The 15510-nt window shown below is 29.6% G+C and overlaps 2 protein-coding genes across 3 annotated transcripts; both read left to right on the top strand.

Moving 5' to 3' along the window:
* The first annotated feature begins 2815 nt into the window (after window positions 1-2815).
* On the top strand, window positions 2816-5334 carry LOC107938011 (probable ubiquitin-like-specific protease 2A). Of its 2 annotated transcripts, none has more exons than XM_016871033.2 (7): window positions 2816-3028; window positions 3928-4174; window positions 4281-4448; window positions 4530-4661; window positions 4750-4831; window positions 4909-5019; window positions 5116-5334. In XM_016871033.2, exons 1-7 carry the CDS (start codon window positions 2965-2967, stop codon window positions 5182-5184), a joined length of 873 nt encoding a protein of 290 aa, XP_016726522.1. In that variant the 5' UTR covers window positions 2816-2964; the 3' UTR covers window positions 5185-5334. The 2 variants fall into 2 exon arrangements, with proteins under 2 accessions (XP_016726522.1, XP_016726523.1); XM_016871034.2 differs by having other exon boundaries at window positions 2819-3028; window positions 3982-4174; window positions 5116-5331.
* A 1963-nt stretch (window positions 5335-7297) lies between these two features.
* LOC107938009 (receptor like protein 21-like) lies at window positions 7298-14175 on the top strand. The gene is made up of 9 exons (XM_016871031.1): window positions 7298-7655; window positions 8491-8565; window positions 8764-8922; window positions 9011-9067; window positions 9414-9560; window positions 11550-11646; window positions 12565-13353; window positions 13417-13610; window positions 14024-14175. Exons 1-9 carry the CDS (start codon window positions 7298-7300, stop codon window positions 14173-14175), a joined length of 2028 nt encoding a protein of 675 aa, XP_016726520.1.
* Window positions 14176-15510: the final 1335 nt, after the last annotated feature.

The following is a 15510-nucleotide window of genomic DNA, read 5'->3' as shown; positions in this document are numbered from 1 at the left end:
ATTTATTTTAATTATTTTTAATAATTCAAATAATAATAATTATTTCACAACGATTACTGTAACTAAAAATAAAATAATTATAAATTTAGTTAAATATTAAACACATAAAATCGCTTTCAAGACATGTGACATTAAAAGCTATTTATTTAAAAGTGACACAAAAATTAAATTTGGGATTTTATATAAAAAGATAAAAAAATATCCTTAAATTAATATTTATTGCTTTGTTAAAATAATGATCTTTTGGTTATTCATAACTAACTTGAGACTCGATTATTTATCACACTAATTTAATAAATTTTTTTATATAATATATAGTATAGATATTAAATTGTCATGCACTCACTCTAATCCACAGATATAAAAATTTTATGTAAAAAATAAATAAGATTTTTGTTAAAATTATAAAATTGAAATGTTGGGAATCATATGTACCTATATTTTTAGATTTATTCCAAGTTTAAATTTATTAGAATGCATGAAAATATTTAAAAAAAAACAAAAAAATAGTAATATTTATTATTTTATAAAAAAATGAATTATTTTTTCATTGAATTAATACAATTGACTCATTATTAGGATAATAATAAAAATTCAAATAAATTTTAAAGAAAGTTTTAAAATAAAATGGGATTATATACTCGCATTTTCTCTCATTATACATATTGTTTCAAGAGAGTGATCTGCTATACGCCTTAATCTTCATCACTCTATTTTAACTATTAAAATTGTGATAGTTCAACAACAATAAATTTATAATTTATCATTTATGCCTACCTACAATAATTATTGTGTAACATTCTTTGACAATTTGCGATAAATGTTCATTGTGGAGAACGTTGTTAAAAACTTGCTCGAAACTACTCAAGTTAATGATGTAAACTGTCCATTAAAAGAAATAAACTATTATATATTGATGGTTCAAAAATCGTCGCTAGAACAAAATTTTTGTCATGTGTCTAAAAACCCTATACTAACGATCAAAATGAGTATTTCGATAGAAGAACAATAGTTGGTAAATGTAATCTCCATAGCCTTTTATCAACCAAAAACAAGACCGTTGAAATAGTTCCAAAGGCTTATACCAACTTATTGAGTGTCGCTAAAGTAGTATCTGTCGGTAGTATCATTTGTAGAATTTGATTTTGCTAATACCTATACTGACAGTTATATGCGTCAGTATAGGTATACTATTTGCAAAATTTAAATTTAATTATAAAAATAAATAATATTAATTTACCTTTTCAGTATTTTATTGGATTTTGAATAGTGAAATAAGTTAACGAGTTGGGCTAAGCCCACTCGAAAATGAGCTTGAGCTAAAATTTTTTTGGAATCAAATGTAATCTAGCTCGTGTATAATTTTAGTGACGAGCATGATAGTATTGATAAAACTTGTTTGATAATTCTATTTCTTTAATAGAACAAGTGGTCAAAAATAGAAGAAATGATTTGAATTTAAAAATTAAAATTACTAAAAAGGAAAATCATAAATAAAAGATTTAAGAAATCAATACAATTATTGGTCGAAGATAAAATATCAATTTTGATTTGCAACCTTGATCATTAATGTAAAGTTAACTTCAATAATTTTTAAATAAATTAGTTTTAGTTATCGAAGTAAAAAAACAAAAAATAACTCATAAAAATATAATTTAATTTTTACATAAAAATATTTTAATAATTTCATAATTGAATTGATGTCTGATTGACTCATGATATCAACTCAATAAAACATATAAAATAAGTATATATATATTTTATTTATAAAGTAACATATTATTTTAAAAATCAACAATTAAGTTGACTAGGTCTTAATTCAATTGTTATCGACATCATTGCTAGTGCAATAAGACATGAGTTTACCTCCGATTTAAGGGTTAAAGGTTTTAAACATTATATAAAAAGAACAATTAAACCACCAATAATTTTTTTTATTTAAACACAAATATATTTATTTAAAACTAATCATATTGGCCGATTGTGTCTTAACTTGAATGGCATTGACATTGTTGCCAATGTAGGAAGATGTGGTTTTGAGTGCGTTAAAGCGCATTATCCTCCTATTTATGGGTTGGGAAAGAGCTATACTTAGTTCTAGATATTGTATAAAAAAAGAGCAGATATAATCTGAATTTGTAATGAAATTATTAAAAAAAATTGGGGCAATGTGATATTTCAATAAGCCACAAGTAGACCTGTTCATGAGTCGGGTTACTTGCCTAGGCCCAAAGGTCCCTCGAAATTTTGGAGGGTTTAGGTAAAAATATTAGGCCCAAAAAATAGGTATGGACAAAAATATTAAGCTTGTTTAAAATATGAGTCGGGCTCGGGCTTGATCCAACCCTTTTTTAAGTTTATAATAATATTATATAATTTAGAACACATTTAAAAAAAGAAACATATTTTGAATATATAATACTACTCTAATATTAATATTAAAAATAATATTAAGATGAATATATGAAAAAATTATAAAAATATAATATAATATAATATTAACATTTTTAAAAAAATTTAAAAATAATAATGACAAACCTAAAATGAGTTTGAGTTAATCTTTTATAAATATGGGTAGATTTTGACAAAATTTTAAACTCATATTTTAAGTTGAGCCGAACTTAGATAAATATAAAGTATATTAATATCATGCTTAGATCCGACCCGAATCCGGTCCATGAGCATTTCTAATCACGAGTAAGTATAAAATTTTAACTCGGTCAAATGTTCAGTAAAAGTCAACTTCACTATTTCGTAATTAGCAATAACTTCAAAATAATACAAACTTAATATTAAAATATATATACAAATTCCCAAAATTTGCGGTTTCTATCACTGTCTTCTGCGACTGTGTTCTAGTCTGCTCAATTCCGTCTCTTTCAGATTCTGCATATCCTTCCGTTTTGTTTTGTTAGAAGATTTTAATTTTTTTTCCCCAGTTGTGTTTGATAGAAAAATCAGTTAATGGGAAAGAAAAAACAGGTTGATGATTCTATAATACCAATCGACATTGCCCCTTCAGATCCTGGTATTCAAATTTTTGCTTCTTTTTTCCCACTTTTTGTTTCCTTTTGTTTATAGGTTTATCAATTAGAGATCTGTTTAATTGGAGTATTTTCTTTTGAATTTTGAAAAATGAACAATGAATGTGATTATGAAACTAAATATAAACATTGGAAAAATTATGCGGGAAATATGCATTTTTTTAGATGAAAATATGATTATATTAATTTAATTACATTGCAATTCTGCATTTTCCCCTTTTCATTTGTAGCAATTATTCAAATATATCCTTCTAGTTAGCTTTTAATTTTTGTTAATTACTTGCATATAAATTGCTTAACTGCTGGTTTTTTTGTTAATTCATTGTATACAAGTTGTTTAATCGTAAGGTTTAACAATGTTATCTAATTGGATTAAGTTTTATGTTTTCATAAAGTACAAGGACCAAATTCTAGCAAATTAAACCTTTTATATATATAAATATTAAAATTCATAATTAGACCTTATGTATTTTGCTGAATCTGTTATTTTGCTTTTTCTTTTTTTAATTTCTATAGTTGAATTAGGATAAAACTGGATTATTTAAAGAATTAATGACTAAAATATAGTAGGAATGTTTTTTTTGGAACAAAATTTATGATATGAGTATTATATAAAACAATTTTATTAAAATTGGTTTTGCATTTTACTGAGTTTTTATTTTACTCTATAGTTTATATATTATTATGATCTTAAGAAATGCAAGAAAGAGAATGAAGTAATTTGATTTCTTCAGCTCTTACTTCCGTGGCAATGTAGAAGATCAAATTACCCTTTGCCAGCATTTCACTATTTTTTTTATTTTTAATTTTTAGTATGAATTCATCAAAGGCTAAGCTGACTGATAAATAGAAATTTGATCCTAAGTTCACTATGTTCTGGCAGACTATAATCGGCATCCGGTTTCAAAACACCGTTCATGTTGGATTCATGTTGTAGGGTATCTGAGGGCCTCCAGGAAGAAGATAACAAAACAGGAAGCTCAAAGACTAAGAAGCCTTAAATTAACTGCTCCATGTTTTTTAGATAATATTCCATGTCGTGCACGATCAAAGCGACGAGTTACGAGAAAGAAATCAACATCTAAACTAAAAAACAAGCTAGACTCTGGATCATTTGAGTGTTACTTGGAGTAAGCTATATTGTATTCTTGTAATTTTCAGTGTTGTTGTTCTGGTGTGTGTGTGTGTGTGCATGTGTGCGAGTGTTTTCCTGAATGGGTTTTGGGAGATTTTCAGGACCCTGTGGAGCAGGTTGCCAGCAGATAAGCGGGATTTGTTTACGCGCTTAGATTGTCAATGGTTTGCATGGTATAGGAAAGCATCTTATAGAGAAAAGGTTCTATCTTGGGTTAAGAGGAAAGAGATATTTTCGACGAAATATGTTCTCGTTCCGATAGTTTGCTGGTTAGTATTGTCAAATATCACAGTGGTGTTTGATTTTTCAGTAAATTTGATTTCATCATTTGAAAACTGTATTTTCTTTAGGGGTCATTGGAGCCTCTTAATCTTCTGTCATTTTGGTGAAAGTTTGCAATCAAAAACCAGAACACCTTGTATATTGCTGTTGGATTCATTACAGATGTCCGACCCGTTGCGTCTCGAAGCAGATATTCGAAGGTATATTTACTCATTTGCATAACTTGCATTACTAGTAGACTAAAAGAGGCACGGTCTCTAATGCTCAATACATATTTCTCACTAGCAGGTTCATGTTCGACATTTATAAAGCCAAAGGCAGGCCCGAGAATAAGCGGATGATTTATCAAGTTCCTCTTTTGGTCCCTAAGGTGATTACAGTACACTTTGCTGATGTTCTTGATCATCCTTTCTTTTTTAATCAATTTGACCCTTGATATCTTTTCAGGTGCCACAACAAAGGAATGGCAAAGAATGTGGGAATTTTGTTCTCTATTTCATAAATTTGTTCGTCAAAAGTGCCCCGGAGAACTTCAACATCAATGACTACCCTTACTTTGTATGTTTCTCCTTCCATTTTAAGAAGGTATATTTATTGAAGTCGGGATTATAAATATGATGATGAGGTACTACTTGTGTCTATTTTACATTGCAGATGAAAAATGACTGGTTCAATGCTGAAGCAGTGGAACGCTTTTGCGAGAGGCTACATTTTGGCATGTAATTTTCATTAGCTTAGTAGTAGTTTTACTATATTGATCTAACATTTTTATATGAACATTTTTGTAGATCAATGCTGAAGCTGGTTGGTTCCCTTTATATATATATTTTTAAATTTTTATAATTTCTTGAAACTTTTTTATAATTTAAGACTTTTTAAGTGTTTTTTCCTGGTTGATGATGACATTGTGACGCTAGTGTATGTCATGTGATAATTTATGATTACTTGGATACTCTAGTCGATCCTTTTAACGACTAAAGGACTGAACCGGGAAGGTCTTGTAGCGTTAGGGGCTGAACTAGGAATGTCTGATAACATTAGCTCTTTGATCTAATATACAAGAACTAATCTTTCATCTTAAGTAGAAGGGGCAAAATGTAATTTGACACCTAAAACAGGGGGCTTTTATGATACTTTCACAAAGTAATGTGGTGAAATTTGACTGGGTGTGCAAATATTTAATCTTAAATGCTATCACATGGGATAAAATTTATAATGAATTGAAGATGGAATGGATGTGAAATACGTGAAATTAAGGGGTTTTGAAGACTATAAAAAAGATGTATTTATAATTATATGAGCTGTGAAAGATGGAAAGGCAAGATAATTTTATTTTAAATCTCTCAAAGTTTTATTTTTGTTATAATTTAATCCCTCGCACTGTTATTATTTGTAAAATTGACTCTTACAACATGTTTTTTATTAGGTTAAATCACATTTTGAAGCCTAAATTTGGTAACTTTACTTACATTGAGGCTTAAAAATTTTTTATTTTCTAATTCAGGCCCTAAACTTGGCAATAGTTTACACATTATGGCTTAATTTTTTTTTTCAAAAATCATTAAATTAAATTATTTGTTAAATAATGTTCAGATAATGTTTTATAATTCTTAAAACTCTTGAATATATAGTTTTGCATTTTAATTAGGGACAAATCTTAAAATTACATATGAATTTTGGTTCAATGAACAATTATATATGAACTTTGATTTATTGCAGTTATACACATGAAATTTCTATTGTGGTTTAAATGTATATGTGAAACTTTAGTTTTGGTTCAATCATACACATTTAAAGAAATAAATACATTGAATTTTTTTATATATTAGATAAATATAAATTATTTATGTATGCCATATATAAATATAAAATTATGTTATATCAATAATTCTATTAATAATTTGTGAAAATTGGATCAAATTAATATTTCATGTATGAAATTACACAAAATCAAATTTCATGTAAAAAAATTACACATTAAACCAAAGTTAATGTATAATTTAAGGTTTATTCATTTTAATTGCTGTTTCACTTATTAGTTTTAACAATTTTCTTTTAATAATCAATTTGTATTTTTTTCTCATTTCATTCATGAAAATTATAAAAAAGAAAAATATTTAATACATTTTAGCTGATATACAAAATTGATCTGTACATCACATGAGTAAAAAATTAAGATAATCAAGGACCTCTCACCAATAATGCAACCAAGAAATCAACCGTTCTTAATAACATTCATTAGTACCAATTATTAAGGTTAAAACATTAAAATAATATCTAAACTATTTAAATGTTTTTTCTTTTATTTTTATTTGTAATTAATTTTTTTAGGGGAAATATTAAATTTATGTTATAATTTAAGAATTTGTTTAAACATAACAAAAGTATATAGAATTTTTTGAATAAAATAATAAACTTTAAATATATATATTTACTATTAATTTAGCTTTGGGGTCAAAGTTGGTGTGTAATTGAGGTGAGTGTGTTTTTCACGGCCTGAGTTTGGATACTTTCCCACGAAGAAAAATTGCAGGAAAGTAATAAGAAATTTGACTGTAATTTTCCACAAAGAAAGATTTGCAGGAAAGTACAAAGAAAGGTTAAGTAAATTTAATTCTACAAACACTAGAGCGTGGAACATGAAAATGGTAAAGGATAAACAAAAACTTATTCATTGAAAGTCCATTGATTTAAAGACTTTAAAGGTTGAACAGTGGGCCTATTCAATGAATTTCCAGGAAACATACTCATTTAGATTTACTATTATATAAACCCCAAAGGTGTAGTGCTGCTGCATGCCAATATCTGAGACTTAGTGAGCATTGATTTAAGAGAGATGGAGTACCGGAAATTGGTGTGGGTGTTTGTGGTTGCTTTCTTATTTGGAGGGTATCAGAGTGAAGGGTGCTGGGAGATTGAGAAAGCTGCTCTCTTCCAACTCAAACCTTTCTTTCCTCTTGTTAACGGTGAAGGGATTTCTTGGGGGAAGGGAAATTGTTGCCGATGGAATAGGGTTGAGTGCAGCACTTCCACTGGACGAGCCACCCAACTCTTCCTTGAGGATAGTTATGATAAAGACAACAAGGATATCTATCAGGGATGGTATCTCAACATCTCTTTGTTTCTTCCCTTCGAAGAATTGAAGAGTCTTAATTTAGGAGGCAACTACATTGCTGGTTTCATTGACAATCAAGGTTCATTCATCTTCACCTTATTATCTGCAATCTTTATTTATTAATCACAAACTTCTATTTAAAAAGGATTTTCTTATAAGTTTTAAATCTTAAAAGCAATTAATTCGTAGTCTCAAATCCTACTAATGATAAAGTTAATATTATGTTATACATGAAGGAGGTTGAAGTGAATAAGCAAGGACTATATTAATATTTAATTTTATAATATTATTGGATGACTATCATGCATTAAGAGGTTATCAAAACTGAACAAGTTGGAGATTTTGGATTTAAGCGACAACATATTATTAAGAAACAACATTCTATCACATATTGTCGAGTTTATATCTCTAAAATCTTTGTTTCTCAAGAATTGTGGATTACAAGGAAGCATCGATATCTTAAGTAAGGTTGCTCGTAAAGTTTCATGTTTATATTAAGAAAATTGATATATGTTATTGTGTTTTAACAGAACTCGATAATTTAAAGAACTTAGAGGAGTTACATCTAAACAATAATAAAATCGAGAGCCTCCAAAGCGTGAGTGGACATAATTATATTTAACATATATAACATTTGAGTAGTAAAATGAAAATACAGTTTATGCAATTATCAATTACACTTTTACAGAAAAGACAATCGAGGTTGACCAAACTTGAGGTGCTGGATTTAAGTTGTAATTATTTCAACAGCAGCAAATTTTTATCTCTCGCTGTCCTCCCGCATTTGAAATCTTTGAACATAGAAAGTAAGAATTTGACAGAATGGAGCTATATTCTAGGCAAGTATGCTTTAAAATATATACATCTATTAATTTCTCATTCCAAGTTTTAATTGTTTGTTATTTTCTCTACAGATTTAAATGTTTTGAGTCATTTAAAGACACTGAACATAAGCTATGATGGAATGAATGACTCTGTCCCATCTCAAGGTAATTTAACAAGTTTCTTTTTTTTGGAAAAATTTATAATATATGAAAAAGAGATATTTTAGTTATCTTTAATGACAATTTATGAGAAAATACTAAGCAGATTATTATTTCATTAGCCTTTTGCAAATTAGGTTCAAATCACATAAGTGAGAACAGGACAAGAAACGTCTTGTAACATTTTATATGGTGTTTGTATAGATAATAAAAGGGAACTAAAGTTGATGAGTCTAGAAGAGCTTAATTTGTGGGGGAATGTCTTCAACAGTTACATGTTGTCATCGCTGGGTAGCCTTTCAAATCTCAAGTCTTTGTCTTTAACACATATATTTGATGTAGACGCGATGGAGGGATCAATAGGTAAAATCGATTTGCTCCCTTTCCTCCTGTTCCCAGTACAACATTGCTTTTCTTTTAAAAAAAATTTATCTATGAATATTGTTCTCAGGGTTACCTGCTTTGAAAAACTTGGAGAAACTACATTTAGAGTATGGTAATGAAAATGGTACGTATTACTAGAACAAAATTGTGTTTCAATAATTAATGTGTTAATTTTGTCTTAATACTCTTTAAAAAAAAGGTTTATTAATGCTATATACTTTATTTCTTCTCTCCGTCAAAAAATCTTCTATAGTAGTTAATCTTCAACTTTAATCGTTGGACTATTTCCGTCATTGAAAACTCTTTCTTTAGAAAGCTTTAGCTTAAAGGGGACAATAATCCAAAGTAAGTTATTTTCCAGATTACATAAAAATATATGTATTAGAATATTTGTACAACTTACCTGAAATATTTGAATTTGTGTTTATGTATTTCATAACATACTCATATTTGTAAGTTTGTTTTTATAGGATGGCAAAATTTAACAAATTTGAAAGAATTGACCTTAACGGATTTATCCAGCACTTCCAACATTATTCGAGATATTGGAACCCTCACTTCTCTTGAGGACTTGGTCATTGATGGTTGTGATGTTGGTGCTAACCTTAACTTATATGGTACATTTATTACATCTTTTTCCTTTTTAGTTTTTTTTTATTTTAGTCAAAAATAAATTTATTGATAAAGAAGTAGAATACCCCGAAAGCCGTACATGAAATACTCGATCACTAAAAACCTTGATTTCAACGTCTAAAAATTAAAATAAAACCAACAACCCAAAGAAATTACACTTATAACACCAACATAATAAAACACAATAACCTAAAATCGCAAAACTTAAAATATCATCACACATTGAATAATAAGTTTTGATCGCATTTAATTTTCCCATAGACGAAACGTCCATGTCATTGTCATCCTCATTACATTATAATTTTTCATCAATTAATGGATTAACTAAATATATGCCATTCAATTAAGCAGTACATATGCTTTAAATAACACTAGGTTTCTATTACATAACCTTTATAATGTGTAAAAGCGGCATAACAATTCATTGTATCATATTTTAGATTACATTTTGGTCTCTCTATTAGATAATGAGTAAATCGATCATTGTACATTAGATGAAGCAACAAAATAGTCCATTCCATTAAAATTGTACTATTAAATTCTTATTTTGATGTTTTATATATAAAGCATAATAATAAATTTAGCCATTAATCTTTTCATATTTTTCAATTTGACCCCTACTCGTTTATTTAGAATAAATTGAACTTCAAACCTTTCATTATTGATGTGTCATTAATTTGTTATATATATCACATCAACATATAAATTTAAAATTATAAAAAAGGTTCAATAAAGTATAAATAAAAAATATAATTCCAAAAATTATGAATTGAATCTCTTCAAAATTAAAAAGAAATAAAAAATAAACATAAATAATTCTAAATGTATAAAAGTTTTTCAAACATTCAATAAAAATCTAGAATATTATAGAAGTTTTCCAAACAATATCCAATAAAAAATTAAATCTTTTAGAAATACAAAAGAATTTAAAGTATTAAAAAAAGAGCAAAAAATAATTATTCTACTACAAGTATTTTGAAAAATCAATATATAAGAGTAATGTGATAATTAAAGATTAGCTATAAAGTTTACATGTATGCAGAGGAGAATCTGGGGGGCTAGTTGGCTCGGCTTCCCTAAAATGTAAAATTTTTTATTTTAGCCCTTTAAAATTTTTAAATTTTAAATTAGTAAAGGTAAAATTACACTTTGACCTCCTAAAATGATAAAATTTTGATTTAATCCTTTAAAAATTACATTTTCGGTATTTTTTGGTTAAGAATAAGATATTTCGGGTCCATTGCCAATTTAAAATGAGCATTTAAAAAAAATTGGAAATTAAAAAGGACCTCAAAAATCTCCATCACCCTTCAGTGTTTTGTTTCAATCTTTGATATTGGTCTTTATTTATTTATCTAATGACATTTTTAATTTTTTAAAAAAAATTAAAATTTTTAAGTTTTCCAAAAGAGTATGAAAAGCATAAAAAATATTTTACTTAAATTTTAAATTAATCATTAAACTTTTAGACATTCTAGTTTAATCTGAAAATTAAAGTGTTGCTACAATTAGATGCTTCTATCATTATACTATAACTTTTATATAAATATATAGGTTTAATAATTTACATTTTATTGATTTTGAAGAACTTTTTTCATTATTATTTTGAAATTATAACTTTTTATTTATATTTTTTAAAATTATTTGTTGATGTAGTATGTAATATAAAATTATGCCACATTAACACTGGAATGTTTGAAGGTCAATTTACTCATATAAAAGACTAGAGGTTAAATTGAATAAAACATTAAAAGTTGAAGGTTAAATTTGTTAGTATGCCTTATATATAGAACACCAAAATAAGCATTTAACATCACAATTTTAATAAAAGACTATTTTACTCACTCACTTAACATACGAGATTAATTTATCTATTTTTTAATAAAAATACCAAAATATAATCTAGAATATAATATAAAGACTAATATAATACTTTTACACTTTATAATGTTAGAATAGTGTTACGTTTGCAGGTTTTTGTGAATTGAGGAAGCAACAAACGCTGGCCATCATCAACAGTGATTGGAATGTTAGTTTGCCTGAGTGCTTCTCTGAACTCACATCCCTCAAGTATTTAGATATCTCTAAAAATCATTTTTCTGGAAATATATCTGTATTTAAGAATCTAACTTTATTCGAGTATTTAGATATCTCTTTTAACAATTTTTTTGGAGATATATCTATGCTTAAAAATTTAACATTGCTCGAGTATTTAGATCTCTCTTCCAATAAATTTTCTGGATATATATCTTTTTTTATGAGTCTAACATCCCTCCGAGAGTTAAGGCTTTCGAAGAATAAGATTGAGATCCTAAGTTCATTGGCTCCGTTGTTCAACCTTTCAAAACTCCAAAAATTATATGCAGACAACAACATGATATATAATGCTGAAACTGAGATGCATTCTTTAGACACCCCAACATTCCAATTGAGATCTATCACTTTATCTTGTTGCGGAGATGGTGGATCATTTCCTCAATCTCTCAATCATCAACATGACTTGGAACATGTTGATCTCTCTAACATCAATTTCAAGGGATATCAGTTCCCAAACTGGTTGTTGGAAAACAACAAGAAATTAAGGGAACTACATCTTGCCAATATAGCTCTCTATCGGGACATTTTCAGCTACCACCGACTTCTCATAGGGGTTTATTATATTTGGATGTTTCCAATAATTCCCTCGATGGCAACATCCCAAATGAAATCGGAGCAAAACTACCATCATTAAAGCTTCTCAACATGTCGAATAATTTTTTTGGCGGTGGTATTGCGATTTCGATTGGTGGTATGATTTTCCTTCAATTATTGGACTTGTCCAACAATAAATCGAGTAGTGGAATACCGAGGCACTTGTCCATGGGGTTGGTATTATTCGATGTTAGCAATAACCAACTTTTTGGGTGATATACCAAGCTCCATGGAGAATCTGACACTTATGTTAACATTGGATTTAAGCAATAACACACTTTTCGGTGGGATACCCAGGTGGATGGGAAAGATGTCAAATTTGGAAGAACTTGTGATGGGAAATAATCATTTTGAAGGTCCAATTCCCGTGGAATTTTGCAAACTCAAATATTTTCTTAAAATTTTGGACCTATCGGCCAACAACATATCGGGAAGTTTGCCATCTTGCTTCAGCTCTTTAAGCCTCACTCATGTTTATTTATCAAGAAACAAGCTAAAATGGCCGATCACTAGTTTTTTTAACAGCAGTGCTTTGGTGACACTGGATCTTAGCAACAACCACTTAATTGGAAATATTCCAAATTGGATTGGGAGCCTTTCTATGTTGAGTTATCTTCTCCTAAATAACAACTACTTTGAAAGTGGGATTTCGGTTCAATTATGCGAGTTACATTGGTTAAGGTTGATTGATGTTTCTAGCAACAACCTTTCTGGTACAATTCCTCATTGCTTGATGATTACAATATCGAATGATAGCTCCCGTGCTAAATATAACAACAGTGAGTACCTCGATTTCATTGGATATACCTCTGTTGATGTGCCGGTAAAGTTCACCATGAAAAGCATATCCTACTTTTATAAGGCAACAGTCCTCACTTACCTATCTGGAATTGATCTCTCTTGCAACAAGTTAACTGGTGAGATTCCCCACCTATTCCAACACTTTCAAGACATCATCGTTTTGAATTTTTCTCACAACAATTTGATAGGACCAATCCCTCCAGCACTTGCCGACTTATCCCAAATTGAGAGTCTGGATCTTTCTCACAACCACTTGAGCGGGAATATCCCTTCCCAACTTCTGGGGTTAAATTTTTTGTCCTTTTTCAGTGTGACATACAATAATTTATCTGAAACTACACCTTAAAGGACCGGACAATTTGTAACATTTGAAGAAAGCAGTTACGTGGGGAATCCTTTCCTTTGTGGTGAACCAGTGCCAAAGAATTGCTCAACAAATGGATCATCTTCATCGGTGCCGAAAAATACAACTGACGAGGGTTTCATTGACATGAAAGTGTTTTACGCAAGTTTTGTTGGGTCGTACATTGTGATGCCACTGTGTATTTCCATTGTGTTGTACATTAATCCTTACTGGAGACAAGCATGGTTCTATCATGTAGAAGCGGCCACCATGTCCTGCTACTATTTTGTGCTCGACAATGTTCTGCCTAAACGATTTCGTTAAGGAACCATTTAGCCAAGCCATGCTCACTCCTTCACCTTTTCTTTGTCAATGTCGTACTTGATTTAGTGGTTTGTCATGCTCTCAATAAAAACTTTTTATGTATCTTTCTTATTTGGCTAGTTTCAATGAAGTGGCTCATGATTTCTATTCTATACAAAAGAAGACACACTTGAAGTTTAACTGTTCCAATTCACTTACCATATTCTTTGCTTGGATTGTCTCACTTATAATCTAACATCTCTGACATGGTAAAGACAAACTGTAATGTTTGCAATCTTTTTTTTTAAGACAATTCTGTTGGTGTCAATGAGCGTGCAAGCAACTGGTCCAGCTATAGCTTTAGCAGCAAGTCACGATTCTTGCTAACCAAGCAAGAAGAATTCGAGCAAAAAGAAAAGAAGAAGAAAGAAAACGGAAGAAGAAGCAATGGAATTGGTTGAGAAACTTGATGAAAAATGATATGTATTTCATAAATCATCATCAGTATATTGCCATTACATATGAAAACAAAACATGAAGTGGACAAGTCAAAATGACTACCAAATCACATACCTGACCCCACTCTATTACATTGAAAATAGCTAAGTTAATTGTCCAAGTTGTATTGCTGAAATTTCAGTCAATCAATCAATGGATTACATCAAAATATTACCAACTAAGTTGAAGAAACAAACTAGATTACAAAATATCAAAACATTAGTTCAAATCCAACAGCAACAAGAAACCAAAGTTGCTGCATGCTTGTCACGAGCTTGCATGGCCAACATCCAGCTGCACTTGCTTCATACCAGCTGCATGGAGATCAGCTCCAACACTCCTCCTTGAGCTCCATGCTGCAAACTCCCATAAGTCTTCTTAGCTTGTTAAATCTTGATGCACAAAGACCGTTGGTCAAAATGTCAGTGATTTGATCCTCCGAATTGCAATGGACCAGCTTTATTTCACAAGCTTGCTCCATCTCCCTTATCACATGCAACTTTATGTCAAAGTGCTTAGTTCTGCCATGGAAGACAGGGTTCTTTGCAATTGCAACAGCAGACTTGTTGTCACAAAGTATCTCTGTTGCTTCTTCTTGAGATAGGTTCAAATCTGCTAAGATTTTCCTCAGCCAGATGGCTTGATTTACTGCACTAGCAGCAGCTATATATTCAACCTCAGCTGTCAATTGAGCCACTAAAGACTGCTTTTTTGAACTCCAATAGACCATTGCTGACCCCAATATGAAGGCATACCCCAATGTACTTTTCATATCGTCTTTGGAACCAGCCCAATCACTATCTGTATACCCTTTCAATTTCAGTTCCTCAGCCTTGCTAAATAGGAGACCATAACTTAGAGTACCTTTAATGTATCTCAGTACTAGTTTTGCAGCTTGAAAATGTTATACATTGCAGCAGTGCATGAATCTAGAAAGTAAACTTACTGCATACATGATATCTGGTCTCGTTGCAGTCAAGTATAAGAGACAACCAATCAAGCTTCTATAGATAGTTTCACAACCTTCTTCATGACCCTTTTGGCTTGATAATTTTAACCCAGCTACAATAGGTGTAGGAGTTGGCTTGCAATTCAGCATTGAAAACTTTGTTAACACTTTCAAGGCAAATGATTTCTAATTCAAGAAGATTCTTCCTTGTTTCTAGCTTACTTCCATTCCTAGGAAGTATGTCATCAGCCCCAGGTCAGTCATTTCGAACATCTGCTTCATCTTTGTCTTAAAATCTGCCAAATCAACTTCATCTTCTCCTGTCACCAATAAGTTATCAACATACAAT

Source organism: Gossypium hirsutum, chromosome A13 (genome assembly GCF_007990345.1).
Source record: "Gossypium hirsutum isolate 1008001.06 chromosome A13, Gossypium_hirsutum_v2.1, whole genome shotgun sequence".
NCBI classification, from domain to species: domain Eukaryota; kingdom Viridiplantae; phylum Streptophyta; class Magnoliopsida; order Malvales; family Malvaceae; genus Gossypium; species Gossypium hirsutum.
The sequence above is the reverse complement of the archived record's forward strand: the minus strand, read 5'-3'. Positions and strand labels throughout refer to the sequence as shown.